A 17,864-nucleotide genomic window follows, 5' to 3' on the forward strand; every position below is an offset into this window, starting at 1 on the left:
TCATTCTTGTGTCACGCAGCACATTTAACCTTCAGCAAGAACCAATGAGGTTCATTCTCGTGTTACGCAGCAAGTTTGAGCTTCTGCAGGAACCAATGAGGTTAATTCTCATGTTACGCAGCACGTTTGAGCTTCAGCAAGAACCAATGAGGTTCATTCTCGTGTCACGCAGCACGTTTGAGCTTCAGCAAGAACCAATGAGGTTCATTCTCGTGTTACGCAGCACGTTTGAGCTTCAGCAAGAACCAATGAGGTTCATTCTTGTGTCACGCAGCACATTTAACCTTCAGCAAGAACCAATGAGGTTCATTCTCGTGTTACGCAGCAAGTTTGAGCTTCTGCAGGAACCAATGAGGTTAATTCTCGTGTTACGCAGCACGTTTGAGCTTCAGCAAGAACCAATGAGGTTAATTCTCATGTTACGCAGCACGTTTGAGCTTCAGCAAGAACCAATGAGGTTAATTCTCGTGTTACGCAGCACGTTTGAGCTTCTGCAGGAACCAATGAGGTTCATTCTCGTGTTACGCAGCACGTTTGAGCTTCAGCAAGAACCATTGAGGTTAATTCTCATGTTACGCAGCACGTTTGAGCTTCAGCAAGAACCAATGAGGTTCATTCTCGTGTCACGCAGCACGTTTAAACTTCAGCAAGAACCAATGAGGTTCATTCTCGTGTCACGCAGCATGTTTAAACTTCAGCAAGAACCAATGAGGTTCATTCTTGTGTCACGCAGCACATTTAACCTTCAGCAAGAACCAATGAGGTTCATTCTCGTGTTACGCAGCAAGTTTGAGCTTCTGCAGGAACCAATGAGGTTAATTCTCGTGTTACGCAGCACGTTTGAGCTTCAGCAAGAACCAATGAGGTTAATTCTCATGTTACGCAGCACGTTTGAGCTTCAGCAAGAACCAATGAGGTTAATTCTTGTGTTACGCAGCAAGTTTGAGCTTCTGCAGGAACCAATGAGGTTCATTCTCGTGTTACGCAGCACGTTTGAGCTTCAGCAAGAACCATTGAGGTTAATTCTCATGTTACGCAGCACGTTTGAGCTTCAGCAAGAACCAATGAGGTTCATTCTCGTGTCACGCAGCACGTTTAAACTTCAGCAAGAACCAATGAGGTTCATTCTCGTGTTATGCAGCACGTTTAAACTTCAGCAAGAACCAATGAGGTTAATTCTCGTGTCACGCAGCATGTTTAAACTTCAGCAAGAACCAATGAGGTTCAATCTCGTGTTACACAGTATGTTTGAGCTTCCGCAGGAACCAATGAGGTTTGTTCTTGCGCATCAAGCATCAATCTGTAGGGTTGATATTATGTTTGCTGATCAATGTGTATATGTAAATAAAAGTCTAAATTCAATCTATTCATCATGTAAAGCGATTGAGTCTCTTCAGAAATGCAGGACTAAACCGCTTGATATGAATTACTTGCTTGGACTGTCAATGGAGGAACAGAAGTCTCTCAGATTTCATTTAAAATATCTTCTTTTGAACTAAAGTCTTACGGTATGGAAGGACAGGGTGAGTAAATGATGACATTCCATTTTTCATTTTTGCGTGAACTAACCCTTTAATACCAACGATCATGTGTATTTGAAGAGAAAAGAGTCTTAGATCTAAAATAAACACTCACATGAGTTTATTTGTCCCCAGGTATTTAATTGTCGAATTTAGGAGGAACAGGGTTTCACACTGAACAACAAATATCTTTGACTGTTTTAATTGTATAAGCCTTACTGAAATGTTCATTTATGCACATACACTCTTTTCTGCAAGTGAAAGACCTGCCACATCACCACAGCAAAACAAAACACTGCAACAAATAAATAAATAGATAATGAATTGAATCTTTTACATATTATTTCCACATTGATATGTTTCACTTTTAAGCAAGACAAAGTTGTCCACCAAACATGAACATATTTTACTAGCTACGGCTGTGATATATTTATTGCTGTTAAAGTCCCCCTGTAGTCAAAAATGTTATCCCTTAAAACTCATCGTTGATCACCAAAATTACATATATAAACGATTTTTATTGTATTTATTTTTTAACGCCTTAAAATAGCTTGAATGTAACTCTACACCCTTGCTTCATTTAATATACGCAGATCCATAAATATGCAAATTAGCCCCACCTCCACTCACTCACTCCAACTCAGAGATCCACTCGGTCAACTCATATAGTCGATGTTTCAGAATGGTAATGCGTTTTATGTATCGCTCTCTAAAACATCGAACACATAACGGTAATTAATATGATTTTTTTGAACAACTTAGGATGTCAGTGGAGAAAGGCTTTTAGCTATATTGCTAAATGTGCCAGATTTTTCATACCAACAGAAAAATATATATATAACCTATATATAACCTGGCTTCTCTCGAGACCACAGTTAATGATATGCAAAAGACCGCTGGCACATTGACGTGATTGGTTACAAGGTAGCGATTTCAGTTCGCATTTTCGAGACTGTCTTTGGTTCACTGGAGTTTTAAGGAGAAAATACTCAGCAATGGTGTTGACTTATGACTTTGCACATGGTTTGTCTTAAAGCATATTAAAAACACCACATGACCACAAACTCCACACTTGATTTTCACCACAGGGGGTCTTTAATTCAGTAACAGGATGTTAACCCTTACTCTGTCTTTTTTATGACTAGCTGCAATGTGGGATCAACTGAGAGCCAGTTTGACTCAAGTTTGAGATATCCCTGAAACCATCAATTTCATCTGCCCCTTCAAAACAACACAAATACAGTAGAATGTTTTGTGGAAAGACACAACACGTGCAGAATTACATCAGCAGGGAAACCACAACATTCATTAGTGTTTATCTATAGATCCAACACGTCTTTAACCATAAAGGCTATGCTTACTGATTGTTTTAGATGTAAATGGAGGTTTTCATGGTTAGATGTGATAGCTATCTGGAAATCTGGAATCATTAAACATTTTAAACAAGTAAAAGTCATGAAAATTTCTATAGTGAACATACGTTTTATTCCAGTTATGCTCTGCTCTAGCTAGATGTGACTCTTTTTGAGTGCAGTCAGTAAAATTATTCAAAATAATGAATTAAGCTGTTCAATCTAGATTTCCAATCATGATTCATCACAGATTTTAATTTCGGTCACTATGAGCATAAGACTTTTTACACGTTGGTTGATTTATATCCATATAATACAAACATTACATCCATTATAGTTGATAGACTGTTTTGAGGGACTGTTTAAAGAAAGTTGGGCAATAAATCTGGGAGAAAGGCTTAAAGAACACCACATCACATCTCAAAAACACCCCAGAAAATGTGCATTTAGAGGTCAGGGGTCACATTTTACAAACACTTCACCAGACAGCACTGCTCCTGAAGATGACAGGGTGAGAGAAGATCCATGCAGAAGTGGGAATTGATGATATTTGATGGAGTTGTAGTAGCTCATTCATCAAATCGACCCTCCAGGATACTCTCGAAGGAAAACGGGACAAACTTGAAGCCCTGTCCTGTGTAGAATTTGTTCTGGAACTCCACCCTAAATGACAGGAAAAACAGGACAAAAGAACACAGTGTCAGAGCAGGACATTTAATACAAAAAACACCTGTGGATTCCTGTTGACAACATTGTACTTGCATCTTTATTTATTTAAAGTATGTTTGTGGTAATTTCCTCAAAAGAGAAAGGGTGTTGAAGTAAAAGAGTGAGAATCGGGGTTGGGTTGTAAGACCATATGTGGAATGTGTCAGCCGGTGGGGAGTCTGCTATACTGTGGCAGCTATCAGTGGCCAAAATGTCTCTCATGCCCTCTCAGTCATACACGCACTGGCAGCGCTAAAACACACATACACTTGGAAAACATAAAAAGTCTCCTATGCTCACTTAGGCAGCATAGTTTAAAAATATTTGTTTAAAAATACAGTAAAAACAGTAATATTGTGAAATATAATTTTAATTCATAATAACGGTTTTGTAATATATTTTAAAATGTAAATAATTTTACATTGGGCAAAGCTGAATTTTCAGCTTCATTACTCCAGTGTTCAGTGTCACATGATCATTCAGAAATCATTCTAATTTGCTGATTTGGTGCTTAAAAAACATTTGATTCTTAATATTTTTCTGAAAACTGTGATTAAATTCCCCCCCCCCGAAATTCTTTGATCAGTAGAAAGTTCTGTTACTTTTGAACAATTGAATGTGTCCATGCTGAATAAATGTATTGTTTTCTTAAAACCAAACCAAGGTCCACTAACAGCTTGCACCAGCTCTTTTTGGCATTAAAAAAATATTGTCAGGGTTTACTGAAGACACGCAGTGAAAAATTTGCGCTGAAAAGGCGTGGACAGGGTTATTTTTGTGGCTGACCTTATGCATTTGTAGGAGTTTCCCTTTCAGATGCAAAATTTATGGGAGGAAAGTATTTAAATGAATCATGCAAGGTGATTTACTAAGGTTTGCGCTAGTCAATTTACAGGTATTTGCGCCATTATTCAGCCACAGATAACTCTCCGTGCTGACCAAAGTACCCATTGAACGACCAATAGCGCGGACCGTTTGCTTGGTCGCACGGAGGGACAAATGCATATCGGAGGCAACTTGTAATCCATATCGGATTCAAAAGATTTGTTGTCCTCCACCTGAGCCGAAGAGGCACCGGGGTCGAGCAAGAGGACATGAGGAATATGGAGAGAGTGCGAGCGATAGGGACGGACCTGTCTCTCGCCCCTCAGCCTGATCCATATGGGAGCCCCATAATGGCAAAGCGGGTGTTGGCCCTTGAAAGAAAGCAAGGCGAGTGCGTAGCATCTTAACCATTCACAATTAACAATGCTCGCACTCGCCCTTCTCCAATGCAAGGGCAGCGTGCTCCTCCCCCAAACAAACAAAGCAATACTGGTGTGTGTCGCATTCAGACATTTTTTTTGCCATTTATATAGCGCTTTCATATGTACTACTGTACACCCAAAGCGCTTTACAATCATATCAGGGAATCTCTCCTCAACCACCACCAGTGTGCAGCATCCACTTGGATGATGCGAAGGCAGCCACAGTACAATGGCGCCAGTGCGCTCACCAGAGCGAGAGAGAGTGATAGAGCCAATTTAGTGGATGGGGATGATTAGGAGGTCATGATTGGCAAGGGCCAATGGGTGGAATGTGGCCAGGGCACCGGGGTTACACCCCTACTCTTTTACGTTAAGTGTCATGGGATTTTTAATGACCACAAAGAGTCAGGACCTCGGTTTTACGTTTCATCTGAAGGATGATGCAAGTCTCCAATGCAAGGGCAGTGTGCTCCTCCCCCAAACAAACAAAGCAATACTGGTGTAATACAGTTTTTTTTTTCTTGTTTGACAGAATGAGAGGATAAAGAGAATTTTCTGTGCACTGCCTAGTGCAAACTAACTCATAGCATCTCTCTCTCTCACACACACACACACACACACACACACACACACACACACACACACACACACACACACACACACACACACACACACACACACACACACACACACACACACACACACACACACACACACACACACACACACACACACACACACACACACACACACACACACACACACACACACACACAGTATGGTCTGAAGACAAAAAGACCTGTCGATGCACCAGTGGCACATCTAATTATAGCCTCTGACGAGCGCCCATTCCGATGACGTCACAGTTTGAGGCTATAAAAGTTGGAAGTCAATTCCATTGACGTGTTACACACATATTTCACACAAAAGTGTTCCCAGAGCACTGAATCAAGTGCAGCATTAAGTGTAGCTTTTGAAAGGGAACACTAATTACCATAATGGTGAGTTCAAACAAAAACATTTTAGGAAAATCTTAAGTCATCTTAAATGATGTTCTCTCACATTTTTCACTTGTATTGACAATTCAACATTCAAGATGACTTTGGTAAGTGAGTGAATGCAAATAGAGAAAGATAACTGCAGAAGTGGAGGAAATGAGAATTTCCCCCTTTTTTTACTTGACAAAAAGGCACTCAAAACAATCAATTAATCTGAACTTGTGTTCTCTGAGTAACCAAGGCATAGTATGTGAAAAGTACAGATTACTAGATTGTTACAAATCATTTTACGACATAAAATAAAGTTAACTAAAAAGTGTTAGTTAGAACAACTGTTGGATTTACAGTGTATCAGTTTAAATCCTATATAAAACAAATATTATACATTATAGTTAGACTGTAAAACAAATGCACAAAGCGCTCTTTTGACATCCTCAGAAAGTTCTATGCAAAGATCATATCGACTTTCTTTTCATATAAGCATTTTTGCCTTTTTTAAAGTTTCATATCATTAAGCTCTGTGGATAAATTTTTTTTTTGGGCTATTTCTCATACTTTGTCTATAGCCAGTGGGAACATTTTTCAATTTCTACAGGTTTATCCGAAGATAAGGAGTGTAAAGCTGTAATCACACATTCCGTCACTATCAGCAGCTCATAGATAAGAGTGTTTAGATTTGCAGTGTAGAGAACATATTTTTGAACTGAAGGTTGAGATTTTGAGAAAGGTAATGTCCAGACACAAACTGGGGGAAGCTTTTAAACATCAAATGGAACTGGAAAATGATTTTACAATGGAAAAAAATAAATAACAACAGAAAGGAAACATTGCCTCCTAATTTCAGATGTTCATCCTGTTTGTGTGTGTTAGAAAATACAAAAGAGAAGGGATCAATTAAGAGTGGAGGAATTTCTCACTGCTGTGATAAATATTTAAGTCAAGAGAGAAAAGACTTCCATCTTTCCGCACATGGAACAAATAAAAGCACCAAGAGTGCAGAACTTTATTTGCCTCCAACATGCATGGAAAGCTTTGAAAATGGGTCGGGCCGGGAATGATATTGAAATTCCACAATTAAAACTCTCACTAAAAGTCGTTCTTACCGTGACTATAGCATTCAGAAAGTTGCGTACTTTAATATATCACCTCGCAAGGCAATGAATGAAACAAATTAAATATAAGATAAAATAACAAGCAGATGATATAAACTTTTGCTCCATTGAAATACAGCAGAACACCGCACTTTCAATCATTTCATGTTTCACCAGGTGTTATGTGTATTGTCTTCTAGTGTTACAGTATCAACAATAAATGTACATTATATTTTAGCTGCAGAAACAGTTTGCTGATAATGATCAATGTAGTATATTTACTATATATATTGCACTGGGTGAAACAATGCCTTCAGATTTAGGTATGTGTTATTCCTGTAATTAAATCTGTGAAATAATATCTGCAGCAGACAGATCTGCCCCAATCACTGCGTGAATGAATTGCTTGTATTCACAGCAGTCTGGATTTTTGCTTTATTAGAATCCCTTTAAGCAGCTTGAGTGGAAGGAATTGCAAGAGTTTAATGCCAAGAGTCAACGGTTTAGAACAAACCCTACGCTGAATGTTTGGTCAATGGAAAGGCAGTTCTGCCTTGCAATAATAAAATAAAACCAGTTATCAGGACATAAAGTTATTCTTAAGAGGCAGTGATATGTTTCCTCTTCACACTCTTTACCTCTGTTGCACATTTCAGAAGGATGACATAAACTAGTCTTTCAAATATTAACAGAAAAGTGTGGCGAGGATAGATAGATTAAAAAAACAGTTATAGAAGAGACTAATCCTCTTAGCTGTTCTGCTCCATCCATTCATAGATTTTTTTGCTAACATCATTTCAATCATAACAACATAGATAGATTTGGCATGTTAATGGATATGACAATGTTAATGTATTTGGTCTTGGTGGACTAGATAAAAGACTTTATATATAGAAAGACTCATATTACTTATGAATGGGAGAATGTGCAATGAGCAATATGTTGGAATAAGTCCCACCTTCTAAATAAGAGAGCCAGTCGCTTATTGATAAAGTCATCGCGTCACTGCAACTGCCGTTATAAACTCCAGTTACTACTGAAACAGTCTGTGTTCTGTGATGCACGCTTATGACTGCGCATATGCAATGGCTGCTCCAGTCTGAAAAAATATGCTTTTTTAACAGTATTTAACAGGCTAAAACAAGGCAAATTTGGGCTGTCAGTGAAAAATGTAATAGACGTCTAAACTAGGGATGTCCCGATACCACTTTTTCACTTCCGATACGATACCGATGCCGCAGCTTTGGCTATTTGCCGATACCGATATCAATCCGATATTTTTATTTTATTCTTGAACTAATACTACTAATAATAAAATATATGGAAGCACTTTGCTCAATTAGCCACATAAAAACATCGCACTCAAATGGAGAACAAATATTTCTCCAGTATATAGTCCACGACAACAGTTGATAATGAAAGACTGCCACCCTTTATTCAAAAGACCTTGAGATATGTTTGGTAATTGTACCTGAATGAATTTAAAATGAATTTGCTATATTTCAAATCAATATATTTGTTTCCTTAAAATTTTAATTAACTTTAACGTTATTCTCATCTGAATTATAAATAATAATTATAAATAAATAAATAATATTCTGTATAAAATAATACTACCATTAAAAACACATTTGATTTTCTTTTTTAATCAATGTAGAATGTGTAACTTAAAAATAAACAGATTAGTGCTCTGTTTTAGGACAATAAATGAAAACCAATGCAATATGATGAATGTCCAAAAGATGAGATAATTTTTGCTTTTAAACAGCGTGTGTGTGTGTGTGTGTGTGAGATTTTGGTTGGGTGACAGTTGTAGATTACAGTTTGACAAGAGTTTACAGTTTGACAAAAGCACAATGTTGTGTTTTACACAAATATAAGTAGGCTAAACACTTTGCAGTTTTAATGATGTCCTGTATGAACAAAATGACGGAGTATGTTTTTATGTTTCCACTGTTCGATCGCGCCCGTGCCTCTCTCTCTCTCTGACACACACACACACACACACACACATTCCAGCATTGCAATCTTGACATCGCAGCCTGTTCATTTTGCTGCGTTCACACCAAACGCGAATAGAGCGTCAAATTCGCGTCTATCGCATCTAGTTCGATGCTTGAACAGTTTGAATCCATTCGCGCGTATAATAATAAAGCGAGCGTTTGAAGCGAAATAGACGCGCGTTCAGAGCAAGGCGGGGCTACAGATTAGGTGTCCCTAAATAACCCGCATATGTCTATGCACGTATCTAACAGTAGTTCCGCATTACATTAATTAATATGCACGCGAGTTTTATTTATTTTTATAACATGTATTCTCCGTGTAAATCCATGCACCGAACCGTGAAGCACGTACGTTCAATACGAATACACGTACCGTTCCACCCCTAATAGGTATCGGATCATAGGTATCGGATATATTTTTTTCTCCCCACCGATATCCGATCTAGCGTTCTGAGCCAGTATCGGCACGATACCGATGCCGTGGATCGGATCGGGACACCCCTAGTCTAAACCATTGCCCAAGAATAGACTAGTCATCAATTAAATAACAAAGAAATGAAATTGGTGAAGAAATGAAGAAAAAAAAACACACCTTGTAATCACTGTTTGTGTACTTTGCTTACATGATAGAATGTAAAAACTATATGTATATCTAATCGGGTCTATAGTTAACCTAGATGGTGAAATGACGGCTATTGCTGGCTGGGAAATGATGTGTTTGCTAATGTAAAGGACCTATCAGTCTGTGTCATCTAGAGTTTCATGACTGAACAAGACATATACCTGGTTCCACCTGACCAAGTGTCGAGGTGTCCATGAGCAAGTCACCTAACCCCAGCTGCTCCCGACCAGCTGGAATGGCGCCTTGCATGGCTGACACCGCCGTCGGTGTGTGAATGGGTGAATGTGAGGCTATGTAAAGCGCTTTGGTGGCCATAGGTCTGTGAAAGCGCTATATAAATGCAGTCCATTTACCATTTACCATTTATATAGTTCAGGTGGTATTTTACAGTGAAGTCTTCATAAAATCAACAAAAATGTTAAAGATCAACTGTTTAAATTTAAAATGAATTCAGTATTTCATTTGTGTGTGGTCACACTGCCCTGTGTGTTGGTTTGTGTATCTCACCAATGCAAGCGCAGAGCATGCAGGAATGCAGACAGTCCCTCCATGATGAGTAAGATGCACACTGTTAGTGTAGCAAAGGCAGAGAAAATGATCGACAAGGCAAAGAATCCGCCACCACTCCGAGAGGACAGCCCGATACGCATCACCATTCCCCAAAGAACCTCAGATAACTCTGATATACAGAAAAAGAGAAAGTTATATTTCAACAAGTCAGTGGATATGCTGTGGATATTTGTGTGTGTGTGTGTGTGTGCACTTACGAGCATGAGCCAAACTAAGGGCCCAGAGCCGCAGGTACGAGGCCGTGTTGGAGATGCAGCCCAAGCAGTACTCTATAGTGTGAATGGCCTGATGAACAGCCATATCTCCAAAGTTAAACTGCAGACAAAAAGAGAAAACCAGAATTGGGTCAATAATGATCTTTGAATGTAGAAGCCAAAAAAAAACCCCAAAAAACTGCTTTAGTTTACCATGCTCTATGTACATGCAATGTTTATCCTATAAAGCCATCATGTCTCTTCAGACTACTTCTACATTAATCCGGATATATTTGAAACCTGTTTCGTTTCAAAATGCTCTCTGTCTGCATTTTCCAAAAGTTTCCCATCCACACTGAAACATTGGAAGATGCTTAAAATAAATAATCTTACTGTGAATGTGTAAAATGTAATAAAAGCTCACGGAGATGATACTGAGAGACCAGACATTATAAAATTCTCATGCTATTCTTCTGGCAGTATCCCTTTATTAGCTAAATATCTCACCACTTACTGGTGCATTCAGGTCCTTCTCAATCGCCACTCATTATATGGTCTAAAACTCAATTGACCTTGTGTTTTGCCGCAGGACAGCAATTGCGAGTATACTTTCTGCTATCTTTGCAGGAATATAATATGAAGATTTTACAAAGTAACGTATCTTTAGCAAACTGTGAAAGTGAATAGCACATACAGGAACCACTGTTTTCACAGTTCACACTACAACACGAAAATAGCGTTTTATCCACTTGAGAGAGCATTTTCAAAAAGGACAAAAATGTCCTGTCTCAGTGTGGATAGAAGGCCAAAATGAAGAGAAAAAGATGCTTTTTCAAATGTATCTGGATTAGTGTAGACGTAGCCTCTGAAGACATGGATTAAACCACTCAATTCATATTGACTTCTTTTCAAATCTCTTTATGAACTTTTTGAAGCATCAAAGTTTTGCCTGCATGGACTTTTAATGGAGGGTCAGAAATCTCCCAGGCTGAAGATGAATGAAAGTCCAATGGGTTTGGAACGACACGAGGGTAAAGGATAACAGAACTTTCATTTTTGGGTGAACTATTCCTTTAAAGTTGCCTTTAAACTGCCCATTTGTGATTAATAAACCTGAAATACCTACAGGTGACTCATTATTGGATCCGACTGCCAAGTTTATATAAAAATGTAATTAAAAATACATAAATAGTTTTCTTTCCAAGATAATACCAATATTTAACAGTCCTCCCTACATTAACAGTATGTAGAATTTTATTTTATTTTTTATCTTTATAGTTTTATAATGCCTACTTACAATAAGCAGAATGAAGTGTACACTATGCAGAATTCAGAGAGTAGTAAGTTAGTGCTCTTTTCAGGACTTATCAGGTCTCAAAAACATTTATGTTTATGCATTTAAAAAAAGTGACTTACACTGCACTGATAGTACACAATTTTTTGATCAGTTCATACATTCCCTGGGTACCAGACTCATTACGTTGCTAGTGCCATGCTATACTGTTTGAGCTACAGGAACGTAGAGAAATATTTTTACGGCTATATTTGTTATTAAAATACTGATTATCCACCCACTTCCATTTGCACACAGCTGAAAATGTGTGTTTTTCGGTGCATATATTATTTTAATATTCTGCTCTTGTACTTCTGCAAGTACTGGAAGCTTCTTAACTGAAGTGAATGTTTTTGCGAATGTGAGCATACTTGGCTAGTGAAGTGTTATCAGATTCTAAAATGATAAATGAGCATTAGAAGGAACACTGGCTCTGTAATTCATCTTCACTTTCCATCATAATATTTTCATATTGCTTAAGCTGCATGGAGTCATTAGTGTTGAGAACAATAGAGCTGCGATGATTGTGATGTCAGTGATCTGTTTCCTGTCTTTTTTCTTCCACATTCTGTCTAAAGTTCACAGATCCTCTTTTGTCAAGTTATGAGCAGTGTATTTACACAAACACTGTTCTATGAAGAGTCTTTAATGAAGTTTATTTCATAATAAAAGTAGAAGGCTGCAATGGACCTGCATCCCAAGACCCTGACAAGCAGTTTGGACTTTGGAGACAGGATGGATGGAAATTCAGAGTACTATATACATACTATACATACTTATGCATGTTTGAATATGTATGACAAACTGGAATCCGAACATAGCCTAAATGTATGGACAGCACTTCAGCTGGAGTCCATCAATATGTTCAGGATGTTCCTTCTCAGGTGGTTCCTGCTCAAGTTTCTGTCCAATAGAAATAGGTCTTACTCTGCAAAGTTAGCGATACAATTGAGGGAACATTGATGTCAGGTGTGTTTATCATGAAGGAAAACACAGGACTGATCATTCCTACTTGTAAAGTTTGGCTTGGCAGGAGCTGGTTTCCCTTTTCCACTTGACTCTTTTGTCAAGCATGCCGAATGGCACAAAAGCCATCATGGAAAACCTGACGTAACACTCTCATTGTTCTAAAACAGAGGTGTGTTATCAGGATATCTAAGGAACCTGAAGTCCAAGGCTATTGAGTGACTCATAGTTTGTATTAACACGATATCAAGCAGACTGCATAATTCTAACAATTGAGTGTAGAAATAACTGTCTCACTAAGAAACAGCAGGTAAGTGTATCCAAGAATGATCTTTCCATTCATCTACCATTTTTTTCTCTTCACTATCGCCACCCACTGATAAGGCATTCGATCACATCCTCTAGATCACAGATGGCGGAAATCATTTTGTTTGTTTTCCCAATTTTTTAAAGAATTTAAATGATGAAACTCTAGAGTAAATTTTATTGAGGTTAGGTTTCATGACATCCACATCCGTTACATAATTTATTCTTCGCGGGAAGCGTAACTTGTAGGGATGTGTGTATTGTAGTGTGCGGGATGCAGACAGACCCTTCTCAGTTTTTAGTCTATTTGATTTAATTGATTTAACTTAAACAGAAACAATGTTTTCACCGTTTGATTGGACACATTTTTGAAAAAGATTTATATTTTGAGAAAATTACTTAAATTCTTTGAGTATATTTTATATTTAAAGTTCGTCTAAAATTATGAGTTCATTTGAATAAATGAATAAAAGATTTATTTGAATTAATATCCTTTTTATGAATAAATTATATATGAGAAAGATTGTATGCAAATGTAACAATACAGAAATGTCTCTTACCGGTTCTTCCTCCGAATGCTTGAAAAGAAGAGAACAGAATTTTAGATAAACAAATCAGAAAGAATAGTAATGTTTCTAATTCAATTACTGTGGAATTAACGGTGATAAATTCTAATGCATACCACTGAGAATGATAGGAAAGGCAGATCAAAGGTAACAGATCAGACAAATAAAAACTGCAATGTGTTAGGAAACTTAAGTGGAAACACTACTCACAGGTGTGTGATATATGTGTATAGCATTCTATACTGAACCTATACTGATAGACTGCAATTATACAACATTCAGATATGTGCATGCAGGATCATGCCCTTGTGTTTGCACTCATTTTTCGATCTCAGTAGATGAGGATCTACGCAATTATCTTACACCACAAACAATCAATGCCATGTGTGGATAATACCCGAGACTCAGTCATAACTCATAATGTTCATCATAATCATAAATTACAGAAAGATTCAATTACGATGGCCATAAATAATTACTGTTTCAAAACAGTTTCAAAACTACAGTGCATTCCAAAATGATTGAATCCCCATATGGCTAACTTTCTGTTCCACTGTGTCTAAAACAGACCACACATCAAGTGATGACACTAACATTTAATAATAAAAAAGGCAGCTAAGTGTCACTAAGTGCAAATAACAGTAGTTGCTATTTACATAGTGACAAGTGTACATAGCAACAAAAAGTATTTTCTTAGCACCAAGTGCAAATAGAAGGCTATTTTGGATTTTAGAAATGCTGTTTTAGAATAAGTGTAAATAGTGATAGATGTAAATAGTAGTTAGATGCAATTTATACTTAGTGCAAATAAAGACAGATACCATTTTCACCTCAGTGTATTGTAGTATATTATAAAACATTATGCAATAATAACAACAACATATTTAGTGTATTCATTGCTGCCTTATTTGGCTATTACTTGTCCCTCTCTTTAAAGCCCTCCCTTATACACCTACCCCTAACCATATTGAATTTGCTGATCTGTAAAGGTGTCCTCAAAGGTCCAAAAAAGGGAGTCATGGTTTTGAGCATGATAAAATAAGCTGTACGTGTCACGGTTGATGTGGACACCACATCCAATTTCAATTCTAGGCCAATTTAAGCCGTTTAAGCCGTTATTTCCCACTATCAAATGCCCATAAGGCATTTTATTTCCACTTGTCTAAATATATTTCCATTTTTCGAATATCTTCTTTTTTTATGTAAAATAAACACCTCTCCAAGCTGATATGCGATGGGAAAAGGGAGAAGAATGAGTTCAGAAAAAGGTCAGTCACGTCAAAAACAAATGCCAACCACCGATCTCTCCACACCACTTCTTCTGTTATCATGTTATTCTGGTATATGTTATTTTTTGTAATTTTGTCTTGCTCAATCAGACAATGATGGGCGAAGTTAAGGGGGTCGCACACCGGACGCGCAGCTCAGCGGCGCGCCGCGCAGCGCCACGTCTTTTAAATTCGAACACACTATTCTCTATGAGAGTACACACACCGGCGGCGCCTTTCGGCGTCTGTCCGCGGCGGCTCAGGACCGTGTTCAAAATCCTGCCGCGCCACAGAGCGCTATTTACATAGTTTTATATTAAATTTACATTTATGTGTCTCAAATCGTAGTTAATGTATATACGGACTTAACCATGTGCTGCAATATACATTTAGTTTTATATTTATTTACAGAAATCAGAAAATTGCTGATGTTATCGGATTTTCAGGTGACAGTTGTCCTAGACGTGGCGCGGCGCGGCGCTGAGCTGCGCGTCCGGTGTGCGGCCGCCTTTAGAGTAAATAGCCTCTGCAAACAAGATGGGCTATTCATAAAATAAAAAATTAAATAAAAATCATAAAAATGTATTTGAATGTGTTGTTCAAAATAACAAGTTATCGCCCTTTATCTTGCCCACAAATAAAATCTAGTAGGCTAAGGGTTTGTTTACACGACAACTATGTACTAAAAACAGAAACGTTTTTTCTTTGTGTTTTTCGCATTGAGATGGCAACGGAGTCAAAACGATCCACGTTCACGCGGATCCTCAAAAACGACTAAAAACGCTGTATTATGCATGTCAGGCCAGTAGTTGGCGATGTCACTTTGTAAAGAAACACCACGCACCTATTGACAGGTTTCACTAATTCACAGTTTTGTTGCTTACACATAGACGATAACTATATCGTTTTTTTGTTTAAATTCTAAAAGTTTGCGTTTTCAGGCCCCCAAAACATAAATGAATGGCAAAACGCATAAGAAGTCAAGTCAAGTCAAATAAAACACCCCCCAAAATTTTGCACTCAAATTAACTTTTGCCATTTCGTTTATTTTCATTAAGCATTATAATATATTTGAATATTTGAAATATTAGAAGTATAATTATAGTTATATAAGTATTAGGATTTGTTTGTATTGTAACATTATTTTCATAACAATTAAGCACATTTATTATTTCAACTGTAATGCATTTGGTTTTATTTTTGGAGTTTGTTATAATTCCCATTATTCTCAAAAATGATTATCATTAGATTCTCATCACTGTAATTTAGTCATTTTTACTGCATTACAGTAAAAAATGATTAAATACAATATTTTTTTTATCTGAATCAGCATTAATGAAAGATCTTACAACATTTGCTACCATGGTCAATTATACTGGTCTTAAAAGCAGGCTTCATTGTCTTTATGCATATCATTTCATATATATATGACCTGGAAATGTTTGTGACAGGTTTTATTCACAGTATCTAAAACATCATGGCACCAAGAAAGCAGCTTTTCGTTCATTCAAGTGTATTTTCACTATTTGTTGTCTTTAATCTGCTCAGCACACGATATAACATACGGTCAAAAGTTAAGACAGTAGATGAAAATATTTAGCACATTCCAGTGGTGGGTATGTTTGGAATGGATGAGTCAGGCTAACAGAGTCTCAGTGAGGAGTTACTCCTCTGTTTACACAAGTGAGTTTCTCGAATCACTGTGGGATAACAAATTGCTTAACCATCTTTCATTTAAGTAGTAAGTTTAATTGGTAGTTTATAAACTATAGTTACTTTTCCATTAATCTTGATCTCACTGCATTCCACCTACAACATCTCACAAGTAAACGTCACTCAAGTAAAGTTTTTCTGTGTCCCACCAAAACGTCTCTCAGCTGTGACTAGGTTGTGATTAGATTGTATTTTTATGTATATGCAATAATAAGGAATAAACACAATGTAGAGCTGGCTGACATCACAGACTCCACCCACCTCATCTCCTTCCTCTGAGTGCTGTGAGAGCTGGTCGTGGTCAATGATCTCCGCCTCGTCCTCCGTAGGCCCGTTTCCGACCCGGACGCCACCGAATTTCTGCGTGCCCTGTTGGGTGAGTCCGGTGGGTGAGCTGGTGCCTGTCTGCTCTAAAGTTTCTAGATTCTCTGCAGGTCTTGCCTCCCTCATCTGGGACTAAATACAAACAAGGTCTGTGTGGCTATCAGCATGCCATGGGCCGCCAGAGTGTTTGCTGTGTCTGGTACGGCTGTTTGGGGCACCTACCAAACACGATGGAGCTATACCTGTCAATCACACAGCAGCCGGCCCTCACAAAAGGTTCAAAAAAGCAGGTTAGCCTAAGGTTCAGCTAATTGCATTTAACATACATTTAAACTAGAATCCTTTGTTCTTTTAATTCAAATTAGCATGCATTTTAGTGTCTGAAAACATTACACACAGTTCACACTTAAAGGGATAGTTCATCGAAAAAGTTTAATTCTGTCATCATTTACTCACCCTCGAGTTGTTTCTAACCTGTATGAGTTTCTGTCTTCTGCTGAACACAAAAGAAGATATTTTGAAGAATGTCGGTAACCAGACAGTTGATGAACCCCATTGACTTACATATATATATATTTTTTTTTTTTTTTTAACTATGGAAATCAATGGGGCCCATCAACTGTTTGGTTACCGACATTCTTCAAAATATATTATTTTGTGTTCAGAAGAAGAAAGAAATTCATTCAGGTTTCGATTAACTTGAGGGTGAGAAAATCGTAACAGTATTTTCAGTTTTGGGTGAACCTTTAAGCATATTCTTTTAAAATATATAGCGCATGCATAATTATTAGGCAAGTTGATGTTCTGATCATGTTTTTTTTCCCAGGCACATTTTACTAATTCCAAACCACTTCAATCTTAATGATATATAATTGTAAACAAGGGCTGGAATTGAAGGAAAATTATTTTCAGTTGGTTAGTTAGCAGGTTTTCTTTTACCGGTAAAATGGGCCAAAAGAAAAGATTTAACTCACACTGAAAAGCCCAAAATAGAATAGAATAAAACAGAACATCATAAATTATATCAAAAGTTGACTGGTAAAACAAGAAATCCACACTTTTGGCCGCCACATTTGAAATCTC

General features: G+C 37.5%; 1 protein-coding gene across 2 annotated transcripts in view; it reads right to left on the reverse strand.

Moving 5' to 3' along the window:
- Nucleotides 1–2,596: 2,596 nt before the first annotated feature.
- atp6v0a1b (ATPase H+ transporting V0 subunit a1b) overlaps nt 2,597–17,864 on the reverse strand; it is a 29,049-nt gene continuing 13,781 nt past the window's right edge. The window contains exons 18-22 of one of the 2 annotated variants that reach the window (XM_082184972.1): nt 16,719–16,826; nt 13,471–13,488; nt 10,309–10,426; nt 10,049–10,220; nt 2,597–3,535 (exon numbers count right to left, since the gene is read on the reverse strand). In XM_082184972.1, the coding sequence (XP_082041098.1) occupies nt 3,442–3,535; nt 10,049–10,220; nt 10,309–10,426; nt 13,471–13,488; nt 16,719–16,826 (510 nt within the window). In that variant the 3' untranslated portion in view covers nt 2,597–3,441. Of the gene's footprint in view, nt 3,536–10,048; nt 10,221–10,308; nt 10,427–13,470; nt 13,489–16,718; nt 16,914–17,864 lie in introns of both variants that reach the window. The other variant, XM_082184971.1, reaches the window with a different exon arrangement.

This window comes from Leuciscus leuciscus, assembly GCF_965113295.1.
Source record: "Leuciscus leuciscus genome assembly, chromosome: 11".
Classification (NCBI taxonomy): Eukaryota; Metazoa; Chordata; class Actinopteri; order Cypriniformes; family Leuciscidae; genus Leuciscus; species Leuciscus leuciscus.